Genomic DNA, 18,309 nt, shown 5'->3' on the forward strand with positions numbered 1-18,309 from the left:
TGTCCTACTTCAAATCATAAATGAGGACACCGGCATTGATTACTTGTGAATAAAAGTCAAATTTGACCTTCGGACACAGAGCGGATACTGTATACTTGACTTTGTTTCTTGAATATTTTTATTGTAAAATGATATTAATTGTTTCTTTTTCTTTTTATAAATCAACAAGCTGTGTTTTCAATGTTTGCTTTACACGATGAAGCAAAAATCTGCTCCTTCAACTTCCTTTAGTTCATCCTGAAAAAAAACTAATGTGTTGTTTATTACTTCAGCAACTAACTGTGAATTTGACACACTTTGCCAATTACTGAAAAATAGAAAAGAAAAAACGAGACGTGGACTTTGTTCACAGATTTATTATCAGTTTGGCAAATATGTACAGATCGAGCAAAGTTCACAGGACAGAGCAATCCATAAACAACAGAATCAAGTTGGCCCACTGGCACAATATAATGTGTTCAAGTGCATCAATAACTTGTCATAATTTTTTGTAAAAACAGTTTTTGGGATAACTGGTCACCGGTCCGACCAACCGGTGAACCTGTTCAAAGCAGTTTGATCGCAGCTAGGGCAGAATTCAACATAGAGTCCAATAGACTAAAGGAAGATGGGAGCAAAAAGAGAGAACGTGCAAAACAGCAGGTGCCTCAGCCCGCTGGGATGAAGCAGGCCTCAAATAAACATTCAAATAAACACTGTAAGAAGAACTCAACTTTTTGGGGAGGGGGCTTTTTTCATGAAGTATTTCAGAATGCTTTCAGGTAATTGTGAGTCTGCCTGTTCAGAAACTTTCCATATTTCTTTAGATTTGTGGGTTTTTTTTCTGTTTGTTTGTTTGTTTTTGTTTTTCGACAGATCTCTGGAAAAAACAATACAACGATATAATTAATAATACATTGAACTACCACACTGTCAGAATATGCACACACTTAAAGTAGTTAATCATTTATTAACAATAAAAAAAAAATGGAAATAAAATACATGACAAAAAAAATCACATATTTAATTCATCAATCTATTGTTCCAGAAGTTACACCAGATTTGGTGAAGAAACAACATCAACAGAAGCCTAAATCAAAGTGTTGAGGAGGTTTTGTTTCCTGAGACCAGCTTGTCAGTGTTGCTGTGTAAGATGATCATTTGTCCAAATACTTTAGCCGCTACAAATGAAAATATATCATTCCTAAGGCTTATTTCAGAGGTTATAGTTTCTTAAGCCTGTAGACAATTTACTCTAAATTCATACAGATTGTGTATGCATGCATGTCTGTGTTTATGATATCAATACAGGCCAGTTGGAAGAATAAAAACCAAGATATCTCTTCAAACTACTCCCAATAGGATTTGTGCCACAGTGTCACACAGACATGCATAACACATAAAATAAAACAAGCTGTTTAAGAAGTTGACGACAAACTAAATAATACTTAAATATTTATTTAATGTTTGTAATTGAGTTTCAAGTCATGAAAAACTCTGTTGTTAGTATGTATATCTTTGCAAATACATCATTTAACAGATCCACTCTGTTTGAAAATGTGTCTAAATTTGTGGGAGAATCTGATGTATTGATGCTTAAGTCTACTGGACGGTGAAGACACCGTCCTCCCAACTGAACTGGTTCACCAGTATGTCGTCCTCCTTCTTCATGGAGTTGAGCAGATACTTGACCCCAGCCTTCACACCGGTCTTCACTCCTGCCCCCAGAGCATAGCCTGCCACCCCAGCGGTCCCACCTGTGGCAACCATCAGGGCATCCGTTCCAAGGTCAACAGCAGTGAGGATGGCTCTCTCCTTGGCTATTGCGGAGCAGTTGACTGAGGTGTAGTACACCGCTGTGCCCAGACCGTAGAGAGTGCTAACTCCAGGGATCCACTCCATTACGTTGTGCACGCGTTCTTCATTTTTGTTAATACACCTTCTTGGGTTGCTTCGCTTTGTCCGTTGATGTGAAGATGTGGCAATGAGGACCTGGTCCTGGTCGCTGCACTGGTGGATCCAGCACTCGGACTCAGGGGAGGTGGACGGAAAGACCCGGCTACCTTTTTTCAACACTGCTTGGTATATCCCAGGTGTGAGAAACCCAGTACTGGTTACACCAGCACACAGGAATCCCAATCTTTCACAGGTGCTCACAGCATCATCAAGTCCACCTGTGGCTCCTTCCACAGGTGTTCCAACCAGCACTGTCCCATTCACCCTGGCCCAACCCTCACAATGTCCCTCATGAATAGAAGGATGCTCTTCCACCGAAGCTAACTGTTGAATGTTGAACATCACGGCTTCTATGCGGCGACTTTCTTCATCTCTCTCTGAAGGCAATGATGCTGATGCCGGTGCTGGTGTAGATGTGGATTTGCTCACCTTCTTCCTTATGAGAGCCTCTACCTCCATCAGGAGCTCCTCTGTATCAGCCTCTCCCAGGAGATCGTATAGTTTCAGCACCAGGGTCTGAGCTTCCTTTTGGCAGCCTGCCATCACCATCACAGGAACTAAAGAAAGACCCAGCAGCTCCCGAGGAAACTTGGATGATAATGGATCATCCACATTGCTTGCAGACAACAGCTCTTCACAGGTGACTTTTTCCTTAATTTGGAAATGATCTTGAATCTGCCCCTGAAGCTTGGACTTAAGGGCCAACGTTATCTGCCGAGCGGATTGGACCCGCTCCATGTTTTGTGTCACGAGCGATTCAAGCCCAGATTTGTCTGAAGCTGAGAGATCATCGTGGGGCAAGGATCCCAGGGGAGCAAGAGGATCATGTTTGGCTGTCTTCCCTGCCTCTTCACCAGCTTGAGATCCTGGAAGCAGGATGCCCCTGTGGGCCAAAGGAGGCGGGACTCTGCACAGGGCCTGCTCATTCAGCAGAAGCAGGATCATAATCAGCCACTTCAACTTGGAGAACATAATCCCACTCTTTATAGAGGTATTTTCCAGAGCTAAAATACCAGAAACAAAAGAGTATGGTTTGTTTAAACATTTTTGTAAATATATGTGGAAAATAAGTAAACATGTACAGCATTCTGCTGCTACATACCCTCTTATTTCCTATGAAAGCAGAATATTTTTAGTTTTTCCACACACTGCTTCTGTATTTTGCCTCAGTTTTTATCAAACAAATAAATACACTGAGTAACATGTAAAGTACTGTTGTTCAATCGAGGCTGCAAAAACCTTCAAGTCTGGTAAGGACCAAATTACTTTTGTAAATTATGTTCAGATACATGAACTGAAAAAGAGTTGTTTTGTTTGTTTATTTTCTCATTTATGACTACAATCTGGACCAGTTAATAAGTATTTGCTTTGTGTCTGGTTTTGCTTCTCTGCTCCAGAATCATTGGTGTCATTCTGCAAGCAATCGTAGAAAAGGTCCAGCGTTGGGTGAAAGGAGATTGTTACAACAGGATTTTGAAAAAGTCTTTTCAAACACTCTAATCTCACTGAAAAGGGATTTTCAACACAGAAGAGAGAGACAGTGAAGTAATGAAGGAAAAAGATTTTTTTAAAGCAAACAAAAACACTTTTCTCCATATTTTCACAGGTTAAATTCATATTTGCTATTGCTGTTCATCATGCACCTACCTTAAAAACAGTCACAGCTGCAGTCCTGCAGTCCAGAGCTTATCAGTGCTACCAAACTTCTTTTAGCATGTAGGATGGCTTTTTCTTTTTTTTTCCTCAAATAAATGCCTACCAGTCTTCTTTCTCTCTTTGCTTCCAATGAGAATCTCCTTCTTTACTCATGACATCCCTCAGCCCTCCCCTTCCCCTTGTGTCATCTGCCTTTGAGCTCTCTCTTCAATTTGGCCTCATTCCTGAACAGGGAGATCAGGGCTTGAATATTGATTCACGTGGGGAAAGTCCATGTGTTTTAAAGCAGTTTTGTTTGTCTTTACTGCAATCTTCTAATCTCTCATCTGTTCCCCCCGGTTCCTGTGGTCCCTGTCATCCCTCGCACACATCGCTAGGTTTTGTTGTTGACCCACATACATGAATGAATTCTCCTCTCATGCCATGAGCACATTTATCTCTTACACAGCCAGGAACTGGAGGAAGGGAAGAACAGTGCTATTTGATGTAAGGGCTGGATTTTAACATAACAGAATGAAATCCACTCAAGATTCTATGATTTGTTCACATTTCTGAGAATCTCAACTTTTTCCCTTTTCTTTTAATTTTAGAACCGACAATGTAATTTGATATGTACAGTTAAGACTAGGTTAACCTTCTGTAGTCTGTTGTACTAACAGTAAAATAAAAATAAATAAAAAATCAACTCCTTCACCTCTTTGACAATCAAAACATCAAGAACAGTCCGGCTTTCATGTTAGTTAGAAATGAAGATATAATGAAGATGATGGTTTTGTATACAGAGCTACTAAATTAGATTAAACAGTTGTGTAATTAAAAAAAAAAATATATATATATATATAACCATTTAATCTCATAATGTCTATCAATATTATGCTCTGCGATTAATATTTATTACAAAAGACCACTAAGAATCACAATTTCCTTTCTCTCTGTGTGCAAATGATACAATTCTGGATTTAAATTAAAACCAGTATGTATGCAAGTCTTAATTTAGTACAAATATAAATTAACAGTTAAAAGTATTTATTGCAGCACATATAAACAAACACTCCCTGATTTGCTGACTACGCTGCTGGGTAAATAGGTAGTTGTTTGCTAAGAGTTTCAATTGTCTCCGTTTTAAGATGGTGATCCTGTGTCGGTGTTGACAACTTGTTTCTGGTGTCTTTTCCTCTCTTTTTCTCAAAAAAAAAATAATTATGCGATCATGGCAGGATGTTAATATTGGGTATTTAATACGTTCAATCTAATTAATTTCCATTAAATCAATTTTCCTTTGTGGATTAATTAAGTATTTTTAATTTAAATTAGCCGAGGTTTCAATTTTAATACATACTCTGCTCTTAAATTCATTAAAGATTTCAGTCATCTGCTATCATGAATATTAGAATTACTGCAATGCTTATGCTTCATTTAACTACATTTATATAATATTTGTATCATTACCAAAATATTTTTTTTCTTCCCAAGCAAATGCAGATTCAAATACGTTTTGTGCACTTGCTTACTATTGAGATTTGTACAAAAGAAAAACATTTAAACATGTTTTTTTTCACTCTGGATATAAATATTGTGCTGAATTATGTGGTAAATAAAGAAATATAAAAAACATACATTCAGAGGAGAAAAAATCAAACAGAACTAATTTCATCAAATAAGCACCAGACACAGAAAACGGTTAAAAATGACATATCTGATTAATACTATTTTGTACCCCATCAGTGATATGAACACAGTAGTGTTATGCTGTAGAAATAAGTTGTTGGCCGTGAAACTTTATGCATTTTATAGTTCAAGATGACTACATTTCAGGTGTTAAAGTGTTGCGTTCTTGTCCATTGAGGGAAGGGATCAGTTGGATGGCTTGTGCTCGACATTTCCTTAACTATTGAAGCAGAGAGTGTGGGAGTTTTCTGGCTCTTACACACCTCTTGCAGATCAGCCAATGACATCAACATCCGGATGAAGGGCGTACTGATGCGACTATCCAAATCCCGTCACCTAAATCATTAGACACATCATTTCCTGACACACACACCCAGAGGGCTTTTCTTTTTTCTTTCTTTTTACGGTAAATTGCTTATAGTTTTAACTTTTTTCATTTACAATGTTGCCAAAGTCTTGGAATGGTGCAGCAATAATGTCAAAACTGTAATTATATTCTAAGAATATGCTATGAAATGCACCAACAAGCTCACTCACGGTGGAAGATTTACATTACTTTTATATAGAATCAACTCAAGCTTATCCAGCCACAGCCTTCCTCTACATCTATCCCTGCCTATTTATATAAAGAAATAAGCACATTCACATAGTCACAAGTCATTGTGTAAAGAGTGTAAATCCATGCATTATGAGCAATAAATGGAGCTGAGAGCGGTGACCTGTTGATGAAGTTTCTTGGAGGGTTCCCACTTTTCTGATTGAGGCATTCCCCACTAGTTACCAAATAGAGGTGAATGATGTATGATTTACTGTTAGAAGTATGAATAAAATGTACAACTCCACCACCAATTACACATTAGTCCCTACTAGTCTTATAATATTATTACACTTTTCAGATTAGCAAGACTGCGGACTTGTGCTTGTGTGTGTATGGGTGGGGATACATGCTTTGGGTGGAGGGTGGAGAGCTAATTGGGTTAAAAATGAGTTCAACACTATAATAACTGGGATGGAGCGGGTGTAGAAACACTGTAACTTGAGCTCCCCTGAAGCCATTTGAACCGCTGAATGATCACTGGTTGACACTCAACAATCATGCCAAGGTAAGACTGTCATTTGTTTGCAATAGGTTATAGTTATATAAAGCTACATTGAATGACAGTTGTTCCATCTAGTTGTGTTCAGAAAACAATAAAACATTATTTATAGATTGATCTTTTCTATTTGTTACATAGCGTCTTTTTAAAGTTAACTGAAATGACTGAATACATTATATCTGCAAATACATTTACAGATAATAACACTTTATATCTGTAATGCCCGTCAATCTGTTACACCGAAAGTCCTCTTTTACTTACCAGCCTGTTCTCAGGCTTCTGTTCTCAAACCACAAGTGCCCCATGTAGACAGTTTGTGGCATGTATCTCTCCACATTTGTAACAATTAGCTAAATATGAAATACTTTAATATTTACAAAAATACAATAAAAGCAACAGGAGAACCATTTATTTAAGACCTTGAACAGATGACATTGATCACACATAAACCAAATGCAATACAGGTGGATTCATATGCTATGATTTAACAAAAAAAAAAAGCAAATGCTTTTAAACACTTAAGCATTTATTCTTTAATACAGTTCATGAACCACCATAGTTATGTATACCTCCTTAGTTCATAAAGCATTCCCTGAGATTAATGAGTGCTGCTGCACTACAGACAACCCACATGTTTGTATTTTATGGTTTTTTGTTGTTTTTTTTTAAGTCAAACTTAACTTTGAAACCAAAAGAAAGGAATGGTTCCAACTCTCTTCTGCTATTTGCTATCACTGAATATGTTTGGCCCTTTCTGGAAACCGTCAAGTTTTTTGTTAAAAATATGCAAATCTAAAATACTTTACTATTGTGAAAGCATTTATTATGCAGAATGTTTTCTTTAAGCTGATGATAGAATCGTTACATCTTTTTTTTTTTTTTAAAGCTCAAATGTGATGTGCTCGGCTGCATATCATTTCAGGGTGATGGAGCGGCTTTCCAACTTTCACCCTCTTACTTCCATGATTGTGATGACCGTCCTTCTACTGGTTCCTGTGAGGTCTTGGAGTAAAGATGAGACCTCAAAATCCCTTAGAGAAGTAGCATCCTGATCTCCAGACCTTACTGTATCTTCCAAGTTGCTGCATGAGTCCTTTTATTTGGATTGAGAAACTTAAAATGGTGCTTAAAATGGTGCGTAAAATGTCGAGGCCTAACTAGGTATTTTTGACTCTGCTTCCAGGTAAATCAAAATCCAGGGTTGAAGATATTCTATGACCCTGATTACGGCAGCTTCGTTGGTCTGATGGGACGCAGAAGCGAAACTCCAGCGAGGAGTGAGTTATGGTTTGTGAAGAACACAAGTATAGTACTGTTGATAAGAATAAAACTAATTTAGTTTAATTTAGTGACAAATCAAAGTTTGGTGCAAACACTTTCTCGGATTGTCCTTTTTAGATCCCATTGATCACATCCTTGCAGATTTGTTGTGGCAAAAAAGAGGTAAGTGATGCTACATAACTAAACGTAATTCAACTGACACCTTTACTTTTCTTCCTTGCATACTTTATTCGAAATTTTATTTTGTAGGAATATTTATGACTTTATATATAAAAACTCCTCTTAATAAATTCATACAGGATGACAATATCTGTTGGTATTTTTAAACTCTTGAACTGTATTATTACAAAATCTTAAATTAGTACAAAACACTTCTAAGGCAGAATTATAAAATACTGACTCTCCTCTGAAGTGTTTTGATAAGCCTGTCGGCTTGAACACTTATTTTTCTCACATTGCAACAAATAATTCTGATCAATAATGGGTTCTGAATGTGCTCTCCTGAGGTATTTGGCTATTACATGTTGGCTTAAAGTGTCAAAATATTTGATTATAAATATTATAAAATGTTAAAAGGAGAAAATCTTTCACAATTTTAGTTAAAATACCAATGTCGCAGCACATTGTACAAGCCCTCTGTTAGTGATTATGCTAATGCTTAACTTGAAATATCTGCAACTAATGTACACACAGTTCCTAGTATTTATGGACTGTGCGTATATTAGTTGCAGATATTTCCATGTGCACAGCAGGAGGGGGCCGTCTGTTTCCACAGAGGTTTGTGCAGAAGAGGGAAGGTCGATTAAAGTTCATAGCAAGCAGAGATAAGAAACTTTGACCTGCATCCTCTCTACAAATAATAATTATATATAAAAAAAAAGTTCTAAATGTTTTGACCTTTATTATTTTTCTTTTCACAGGATCTAACGCTTCCTGTAATGCAGATGTCACACAGCCTCCTGTGAGAAACTTTAAAACGTTCCACCTCTGACAGCTGCCACCTCTCAAAGTGATTGTACAGGAAGATAATGTAGGAAATTGGATATAACCAGAGAGATGAATACGCTTAATTAACCATGCATGGATACTGTCACTGGGAATGTTGTAAACAAATGTAAAACACAAGAAGAGGTACAATAAAATATGCATTTATTTATAGTGATTAAAGTACCAGTCACTAAAAATGATCCTACTCACCTTTTGGGTGCTCACACGGACAAATACATTTATACACTAAGGATACCGACTCAATTGAAATGCCAACATAAATATGTTTCATATAAATATACCACTGTACACCTTTCCCTTTGATAAATTTTTAATATTAAGAAGATTGTCAACAACTGTGTATGAGGCATCAGTCCCACTGGAAACCAGATGTAGTAGTTGATGTCTGAGCCAGCAAACGTGTCAATTAAACAAGGGTTCATTCATTTCAAAATAAACCGCTATGGAAAACATGCAGATTTGGTTAAGACTGACATTTTTTAATTTCAGTACTTGTTTTTTTTTTCCGTTTTAAAACACTAAAAAAAAAAAAAACTTAGCACTTAGCCATAAACCAAGTGTAAACATACATTGTATTGTAATAGGCAATTGTTATTTCAGACATTTTTACAGTGAAGAAAAAGGCTTTAAGTGGTTTTAAGATAAAAACAGCAACAGTTCCTTTCAAAAGTGCTTTCAAATTTCACAAACGCCAAAATAATTGTTTCCGATAGCATTAATGTAGGCCTTTGTCTGGTTCCAAATTACTAAAGCAAATATTGTGAATGCACTGAACTATAAATCATGTACTACAAAACAAATGGTCCTGTCAATCCAAAATATGCTAAAACCTAAGCAGTATCGGGGGGTGGGGGGGGGGGTTAAGAAAATGAAACCAGTCATCTACTTGCTCCAAAGGCCATACACATTTCACTGTAAGACCAACATTAATTATATTACAACTTCCCCTCAATGTGGTAATGTCACAGTGCAAAGTCACGTGTGCAGCTGATGGCTCATACAATCTCAGTTTACAAGGCACAAGCTTATGAGTTCACTGGGGGTGGAGGAAGCAGGGAAACTGGAAAGCATGTGTATCCAGCTAGTAAAGACAGACAGCTTTGTGCGATGCGTGATTTGGAGATCAAGTTTCATTGTTAAGAAAAACAAAAAACATAATTTGACTCGCTACTTCTTCAACCAGTTCATCTAACCACCACAAAAGCAACAGAGAAGACCTACAGAAACATGACATCTTATCTGCTTGTAGAGTAGTCTCCTCCATCATAGGAATCTTTGGCTAGGTTGCAGAAATGTTATCATTTAGACTTTGCCTCCCTACATTTCTGTAAGATATTAAGAAGTTTAAGTGCATCAAAGCTCTTCCGCGAACTACGTACACTGCTGTTTTTACATTGTTTTGGTAAGGGGACATGTTGGCTATACATTCAGTGGCCAGTTTATTAAATACTCTTCGATAAAACAACTGATCTCTTTCCTCCGTTTAACCAAATAGCAGTACAACATATAGTCCTAACCCCTCAAGTGTGCACTGGTACACCATTCTAGAAAACCTAATCTGAGCATTTTAAACATATCATGAAAGTATTATGCTACATTGTTTGAGCCAAGCATAATTAATAAAACAGGACACTGAGTTAACTAAGTCTAATAACATCTATGTATCTGAATGCTGGGATCATATGAATATTTAAGTGTTTGAGGCCAAAGAAACTTCTGCGTTGATAGTACCAAGCAGCAAAATTACCTTTGCTTTTATACATACATCACAGACCTGAAGTTATCCATTAATAATGGATTATTTGTAACTTTTAGATAATTGCATCTTAATTACATTACTTTTCATACAATAATGCAAAAAAATTATTATTATAAACAATTATCTGAAAGCAATGGGCACTTGCTAAGTCATCCAAACACAAATAAGAAAAAAAATATGATGTCCTTCATATGAGATAAATCTTATTTATCAAAATGTAAATAAAATGTGACTGAAAATGTCAATAAAAAGTTATACATCCACCCACATACACACACACACACAACACTGACATGTTACTTTTACCTCTATAAAGAAAAACAGCCTTTTGAACACAGCCAACATCAACTTTGAGAGGTAGCTCATGCTAAACCTTACTGACCAAAAATCTGAAAACGAATATGTTTTAACATGTTTCAAATGAATGATGTTAAACAGCTCCAAGCACACAACCGGGGCCCCACCAACAGATACACAGCGCTCTGTGTACGGAATGAAGTCAAACAACTCCAGCAAGTCAAGAACAAAGTGGTAGTTTGGGTGTGACTGCAGTAGTTAGGAATAATAAGGACAAAAATAAAATAAAAATGTTTAAAACACATTTGGGAAATAAAACATCAAACATCAAATAAGCAACTCACTATAGTTTCAAAGTGAACACAGCTTATAGAAATGTATCCCCTGCCATAAAAAAGATTACTTGTTGTAACAACCACTTAAAAAGATGAAAAACATGGATAAAAGTCATACAAAACATCTCAACCTGAGGGGCATTCTTGCAGTCACAGTTCACTTTACCAGCAGTCCTTCAGGTCACGAATCCTCAGGCAAAGCACTCGCACGAAGGGAAACTAAAAGCAGACCAATTTTATGCCTTTAAAGAAATATGAGCCAATATTATCAGAACCAATAGGCAATCACTCAGAAACACTCACTCTTACTTCCTGCTTTATAATCAGTTCCCTTAACACACCTACACAGTGTTGGTATCATTTGGCTGCTGGAGCCGCAGCAGCTTCTTTACCAGCTGCAGGAGCGTGATCTGCATCCTGTCTCTGGTCAGTCCTGGAAGAATTATCCACCTCTGCTTGCTTTTTCTCCTGAGAAGACTGGTCAATTCCATTTGGGGCTGGAGGCTGGAACCGGTATTTGTAGCCAAAGGCACGCAGGTGATAGGCATAGTACTCCAATAAATACATGCCTCCAGCATCTACATAATGGAAAGACGCCGACAGATCCGAGCAGCAGTTTGGACCCTAAAGTAAAAGACAAAAACAACAATCATGTAGTTTTGCTACATTATAATCCAGTGGGGGAAAAAAATCAAATTTTCTCTACCTATAAAAGGAAATTACATTAGAAGAGAGCAGTGGAAAACCTAAACTTATGGTGGTCTTGGGAGATAATACTTGGTAAACATTTAATAATCACTGACAATGCATTGCTGTTTAAACAGTCATTACTCTTACTTTTGTCATTCAACATTGGCAAAATCTTTTTTTTTAAATAAATAAAAATTAACATTCACAAGCATGTAACGGTTTCTGACAAAATTAAAATGTTACGTTTCTTTGAAGTGGATCTTAATGAGCAAATATTAATATTACATGTTATGCATGAATGTCAACAAAGATAACAATCGAATTATCAAATTCAAAAACAATCAAATTATAATTGTTGGCAATCATAATTTGATTGCCAACATGATAGAAAAAAAAAGTGGAAATAATTAGAGTGCCTACGAATGGAAAGATAATCTATGAAACAGTTTGGAAGATGTCTGTTTCTTCCTTATTCGGGGGTGATGTGCAAACATCAGTCTCCTGTGGTAATACAGGAAAGCTGTACTTGCCTCTGCGATGGGATAGTAGCAGTAGCTCCAATACCAGAAGCTCTTTGGGAACTTGGCAGTGAGGTGCTGCTCAGGAACAAAGGGGTGAAATGTCTCCCTCTGTGAAGTGTCTCTGGAGTCCCCTGCCAGCACCCCAACTTTCTCCATACACTGCCCCATTGCCAGATCCTCTACAGATGTCGTGTGAGTGCACACTTTGTCCTTAAAACCTTCCACGAATCTCCGCAGAGCCTCTCTACTCAGTACATAGCCCGCACCTCCACTCATGTATCCCTGCTTGGTGTAAGGCTTGAACCTCCGGCCGAAGTAAATTGGCTCCTCAGGCGTGTGGTTTGCAAGAATCCAGCGCAGGTTGTCCACAATTACATAGGTGTCATCATCAGCCTTAAGGAACCAGTCGGCCTCGTGAGCATGATGTTCATAGGCATAATGGAAGGCCCGGATTGTTTTCCAATAAAGCTGATCGCGACCCTCCTTTGTGCCTAATCCCACTGTGGGGAAGTCAGGGTCGTCCACAGAGCTCATGAAAACCACTATATTGCAGTGGCGACTCCACGTGTACTTCACATGCCGAGCCTTCTTCTCCAGGTTGTTCGGTCCAGTCATAACCCAGCAAAGAATGCGCACCTTCTTGTACAACTCATCAGCCATTTGACTATCTTCACCTGGTAAGGAGATAGAAACATCTAAATCAATTTACACTTATAAACAACAAGATCATACTCTGAAAAGGGTGGTCTAATGATTTGGAAATAAAAATGGGAAGTATTTGGTGTGCGCTGTTCATTGGAAGTGTCAGAACATGCCACAACATACCGAATACCAAACAATGAGGAATGGTTTGAAGTGAAGCAAGAAGCACATAACTATGAGATACACAGGTACATAGCAGATGTATATTTGCACACTATGCTTACATAGAGGTCACAAAAAATAACTCACTCATTGGATCAACACATTTACATGTGCGCGGTAGCATCATAGTTACTTTGAAGCTACTTTTATGAATTACAACAAAACTGAACATACTCATGTGCAATGTTACTGAAGGTAACTAATGTAATTTATCATTTTACATTTATTTTGTGTGTGTAATTTGAAACCATGCAAATAATGATAGAAATAAACATCTGAGACATTTGAGCATTGTGAATTCTTGAAACTTTTAAATATTTATTTCTCTAAAAATGTTAAATGAATATTTTAGTAAGGTTTTACTCGCTGAGCTAACGAAACATTTTGAAAAACTGATCCCAAATAAAAGGATAGACTGACTTTTTCCAGATGAACTGGGGAAAAAATAAATAAATAAATAGATATCCAGTTCTGTTTACCAGACTGCTCAGTTGTGCTTAAAGTCAGGTGCACTTTTACTAAGGCCTATTTTGCATTTGTTTTCATCCGAGTGGTCATGCTTTATGGCTGTTATGAACATTTTTTTTTTCTTAATTGTATTGTATGTAAGTTACCACACTCCTAAACAAATATGTCTTGAAACTCAAGATACACACTAACTACCGGTACACTCCTTCAGTACCTCTTTCTTTCTTTTTTTTTTTTGGTCTAATATAGTTGCATACTTGTAAAAAGTCTTTTAGGATTTGAATTACCCACATTCACAACACTCAGATGTCTTCATAGCTCTGTTTGATCACAGAAAGCGTTTTCATTCACAAGACATTTATGAAACATTCCCAAATTGGTCAAAAGTTGATAGTAAAATGTAAGGTTCATGTAGCCTAGGTGAAAGCATGCTACCACTGGATGAGGGTGAGTTTTCTAAAAGTGCAACAATTATTGAAGCTATTTTAAAATAATAATAATGTAGTGTTAGGATTTTATGAAATTGTTAAAAGTATGAGTTTTTTTCTATTAGATTGTACAGTGATGGTGGCTCTCAGTGCAGATCCACCTCCTGTTTTTATGATTAGACTGATTAGCCAAGTCCTTCTTTAGGTGAGGACGGTGGAGAAGAACGGATGTTTAAGATTGATGGTTCCCTCCTGTTTTTCTCTGGGTTTAGGTCCTAGATCTTTGCTGGGTTGGCATGTCGGATTAGAGATAGACAACAGAAAATATATGGCTGAAAGTGTGGCATGTTTAAGTTTCTTTCACTGCAGTTGGCCTTCCAGATAAGGGTCAACATTGGCTCCTATAACGTACAAAACACCTCCCTTTTTCAGTATAAATATGACAGGATTGATGACCACAGTGTGCATTTCTCTCCTACCTATGTGGTTTGAGAAAAGTGTTCCTCCGGCTGGAGAACATTGTGCATGATATAATAAAAGCTTGTATTAACATTTGATTCTGTTCACTGGTTTTCTTATGGTGCATCAGACAAAAGAACAGAAGGATCTTTCAGTAGGTATAGTCCATGGGCCAGAGCCCAAAATTGCACTTGTCAGTACCACTCAAGGTGACAAAACTTGCTTATATTTTTTGAAAATATCCATGTCTGTAGATGATATTTTGGTATGATAACCCTTCCTGAGTGGCAGCTGCGTCATAGTTATCAGTTCATGAAGTTCAGAAAATGACATTTTAGATGCTGGTGCATATCCTGGTTTAGACTCAGGATATCTGTCAAGGTTCATTCAAGCTAAGATGTGATACATTTCCTGAATCCTTATGATCCTGTGAGTATTCCAGTTTTTGTATTTTGTGTCTCTGTTGTGTCTAGATGACACAGGGCTAAAAGATAGTATATCATTTAGGCGAAAATTGTGTAAAAATGTGCATTGTTTAGAGTTTAAAAAGTTGCAGTGACCTCTATGTTGGTCAGAAAGATTCACATCTTAGCTTCAATGAATGCTCCAATGTTCCCCTTTAAAACGATACCAAAGACAATATTGTGAAACATTGACAGATATCCTGTACATGAGTCTAAACCAGGATATGCAGCAGCATCTAAAATGTAATTTTCTGAAGGGGGTGGGTTTTCATTTCATTCATTTTCATTTAATTATTTATTCAAACAGGTTAAAACAAAAACAAAACAATCAGAATACATAAAATGTATATACCGAAAAAAAAACAAAGAAAACCATAAGCAAAACAAAGCAAATTAAAGAGACAAATCTATATGTAAATAATTATTTCCTGTTTGAAAGGGTGTAAGATGAAGTTTCAAAAAACTTTTCTAGTCCTACCCCTTCTAATGTTCTGTTTTTACAATGTATTCATTTCACAGAACTCCAAAAGAAAAGCATAAAAGAAAAGAAAAAGAAAAAGTGGTTCAGCTGAGCAAGGCACTTTGGTCATTGGCTGTCAGTTCATGTGTCCATGATGAGTAACTTCATGAGCTGATAACTATGATACAGCTGCCAGCCACTCAGGAAGGGTTATCTCAACTCAACTTTATTTATAAAGCGCTATTAAACAACCACAGCTGAAACAAAGTGCTGTACATAAGAGGACAAACAATCAACAGCAAAAGACAATAAAACAATTAAATAAACAAATAAAATTACTGTAGATAAAACCACTAAAAACAGAGCGAGGTCTCATACTGGGTTAAAAGCCAATGAGTAAAAGTGGGTTTTGAGGTCAGTTTTAAAAGCAGACAGTGAGGAGGCCTGTCTGATGTGCAGAGGTAAAATGTTCCACAACTTGGGGGCAGCAACAGAGAAGGCTCGGTCCCCTCTGAGCTCTTATCATACCAAAATATCATCTATAAACGTGGATCTTTTCAAAAATCATAAGTAAGTTTTGTCACTTTGAGTGGTACTGACAGAGGTGTCAAAAGTATTCACATTCATTACTCAGGTAGAAGTATAGATACTAGAGTTTAAAAATACTCCTGTAGAAGTTGGAGTATCAACTCAAGTTTTTTACTCAAGTAAAAGTATAAAAGTACTGGTTTCAAAACTACTTAAAGTATAAAAGTAAATGTAATGTAAGGGGGAAAAAAGCCATTAAGGACAAAAGCCATTGAAAATGAATGCATCTTAGTATAATGCAAATATATTAAAGAACCATATATGTGTACTATTGAGCATTAACGTGTGTTTCAGAGAGCAGGAGATATGATGACTAGTTGCCTATAAGTATTGTAATGGTGCAAAAAGTCAAACTTCAGAGGCATGTTATCATTTATCCTAACCTTTATTGGAATGTACATCCAAGTTTAGTTGCAGGAATCTGAGGGAACGGATGTAAGAACAAAACTGGACAAGAACATCTGAAACAACCACAACCAAATTCACTCTATCCGGATAGTTTTTTTTTTTTAAGACCTAAATGAAATAGAGTAACGAGGCTGTTTTTAAAATGTAAGGAGTAAAAAGTACAGATAATTGCGTGAAAATGTAAGGAGTAAAAGTAAAAAGTCGTCTGAAAAATAATTACTACAGTGAAGTATAGATAACCAAAATTTCTACTTAAGTAAGGTAACAAAGTATTTGTACTTTACTTGACACCTCTGGGTACTGACAAGTGAAATGTTGGGCTCTGGCCCATGGACTAAGTTATGGGGTAATCCTGCCTGTCAAGTTATTGCCATAATGAACATCTGAACACTAAAACCCGTACAACTGGAAGTTTGACTCAACTAAGAAACAATAGCACGCTTTCCTCCGTGTCACCTACCTCTATGGTGGGGGTGTTTGAGGTTAAACAGAGCAGATCTCTCCTTCTTCCATATGGTCTTCTCATCCTCCACCTGGTGCTGGTGGTCGTGGAGCAGAGCCGAGCCGCCGGCCTGCTGCTGACCCGTCACGCTCCTCTCAAACCACACCTGTCGCAGGAACACGTACAGCGTGAAGGTCCCCACGGCGAAGCCCGCGTAGAAGGAGAGCCTGGACCCGTGGGCCTTCATGCTGGACCAGGGGAGTCTCTGGCAGGCAGGCAAGCTGGGCTTCAGCCGGACAGGAGCTGGGCGTGGGGAGGGAACAGAGAGAGAACACGGACACGGTGAGGGTTTCCAGCTGGACACACAGTCCAACAACTGTGCTGACGACAAGTGACACAAGTGTCCCGCCCAGTTTGAGGTGTGGTTGGTGCACTCGGAACAGCAGCTCACCATGGCAGCCGAGCAGCCGAGCAGCTCACCGTCCCTGCAGGGATACAACAACAGTTCAGCTAGAGCTACACACTATAGGCTGATTTATGGTCCCGCGTCACACCGACGCAGACCCCACGCCGTAGGGTACGGCGTACCCTACGCCGTAGGGTCTGCGTCGATTTAACGCGGAACCATAATCCAGCCTTTAAGTCAACACCCAGTCGGACGAATCAGCGAGCGGACTGCCCAAAAAAGGGTGTCGGAAAAAAAAAAACATTGAGGAAGAAAGAAAAACACCACTTGCCAGAGAGAGTCAAGTCGAGTTAATGATTTTCTGTGTCTCGTCGGGACGGCTGGCGCTGGAGCTAACTAGGCTAGTGTGTTTGACTTCAGTCTTCACTTATTCACCGCCATGTCGCTAAACACGACCCACGGAGACGTCTCACAGCTCGCTGCTAGTGACACTGTCCCGCAAAACTGAAACAAAAAGATAAAACTAACTGCCCCCCCGCCCCGGTTGTTTGAACTGCATGTAACTTGTCTGACTGACGGATGTCTTCCGTCAGGAAACCGTTACTTCCGGTACAATTACTCAAAAGCAAGTTTTTTTGTTTATTTTTTTTTTTTCATCCCCCCACTTCCCAAAAAAATAAATAAAATAAAATGGGTTTGTATGAGTATGTATATATGTGTGTGTGTGTGTGTGTGTGTGTGTGTGTGTGTGTGTGTGTGTGTGTGTGTATATATATATATATATATAAAAAACTATATTAATAGAATAGATATATGTATATATTAATAAAATAAATATATGTTAAATATGTTTAACCCCATTACTGGAGTTAAACTCTGGAATGATGCCAACATAAATTTAAAAACATGTAATTCTCTTTTGGTTTTTAAGAAAATGGTTTGTAAAGCTATTTTTGAAGCTTATAAGTGCAATTGACTATCTGTAAATGTTTCTTTGCTTTTCTGTTGTTTCTTTGCTTTTCTATTCTCTTTTTGTTTTTTTGGAGAGTCGGTAGCCACAAAAAGAAAGTTGTTA

At 37.7% G+C, this 18,309-nt stretch overlaps 2 protein-coding genes across 2 annotated transcripts; both read right to left on the minus strand.

Annotated features, from left to right (window-relative positions):
• Positions 1-341: 341 nt before the first annotated feature.
• apof (apolipoprotein F) lies at positions 342-3,822 on the minus strand. Its single transcript, XM_061728604.1, has 2 exons — positions 3,583-3,822; positions 342-2,939 (listed from the first exon to the last, which is right to left on the minus strand). The coding sequence occupies exon 2, from the start codon at positions 2,905-2,907 to the stop codon at positions 1,582-1,584; it is 1,326 nt and encodes a 441-aa protein (XP_061584588.1). The 5' UTR covers positions 2,908-2,939; positions 3,583-3,822; the 3' UTR covers positions 342-1,581.
• Positions 3,823-8,937: 5,115 nt separating this feature from the next.
• On the minus strand, positions 8,938-17,809 carry c1galt1lb (core 1 synthase, glycoprotein-N-acetylgalactosamine 3-beta-galactosyltransferase 1, like b). Its single transcript, XM_061727588.1, has 4 exons — positions 17,566-17,809; positions 16,847-17,313; positions 12,257-12,921; positions 8,938-11,660 (listed from the first exon to the last, which is right to left on the minus strand). Exons 2-4 carry the CDS (start codon positions 17,280-17,282, stop codon positions 11,394-11,396), a joined length of 1,368 nt encoding a protein of 455 aa, XP_061583572.1. The 5' UTR covers positions 17,283-17,313; positions 17,566-17,809; the 3' UTR covers positions 8,938-11,393.
• Between the last annotated feature and the right edge of the window lie 500 nt (positions 17,810-18,309).

This window comes from Cololabis saira, chromosome 8, assembly GCF_033807715.1.
Source record: "Cololabis saira isolate AMF1-May2022 chromosome 8, fColSai1.1, whole genome shotgun sequence".
NCBI classification, from domain to species: domain Eukaryota; kingdom Metazoa; phylum Chordata; class Actinopteri; order Beloniformes; family Belonidae; genus Cololabis; species Cololabis saira.

Coding starts and splice junctions, on each gene's coding strand:
- c1galt1lb (XM_061727588.1), bottom strand. CDS start 17,282: ATGGTGAGCTGCTGTTCCGAGTGCACCAACCACACCTCAAACTGGGCG. Junction 12,922..16,846: donor CAAACACCCCCACCATAGAG/GTAGGTGACACG, acceptor TCTCCTTACCAG/GTGAAGATAGTCAAATGGCT. Junction 11,661..12,256: donor GCTACTATCCCATCGCAGAG/GCAAGTACAGCT, acceptor CTTTTACTTTAG/GGTCCAAACTGCTGCTCGGA.
- apof (XM_061728604.1), bottom strand. CDS start 2,907: ATGTTCTCCAAGTTGAAGTGGCTGATTATGATCCTGCTTCTGCTGAAT.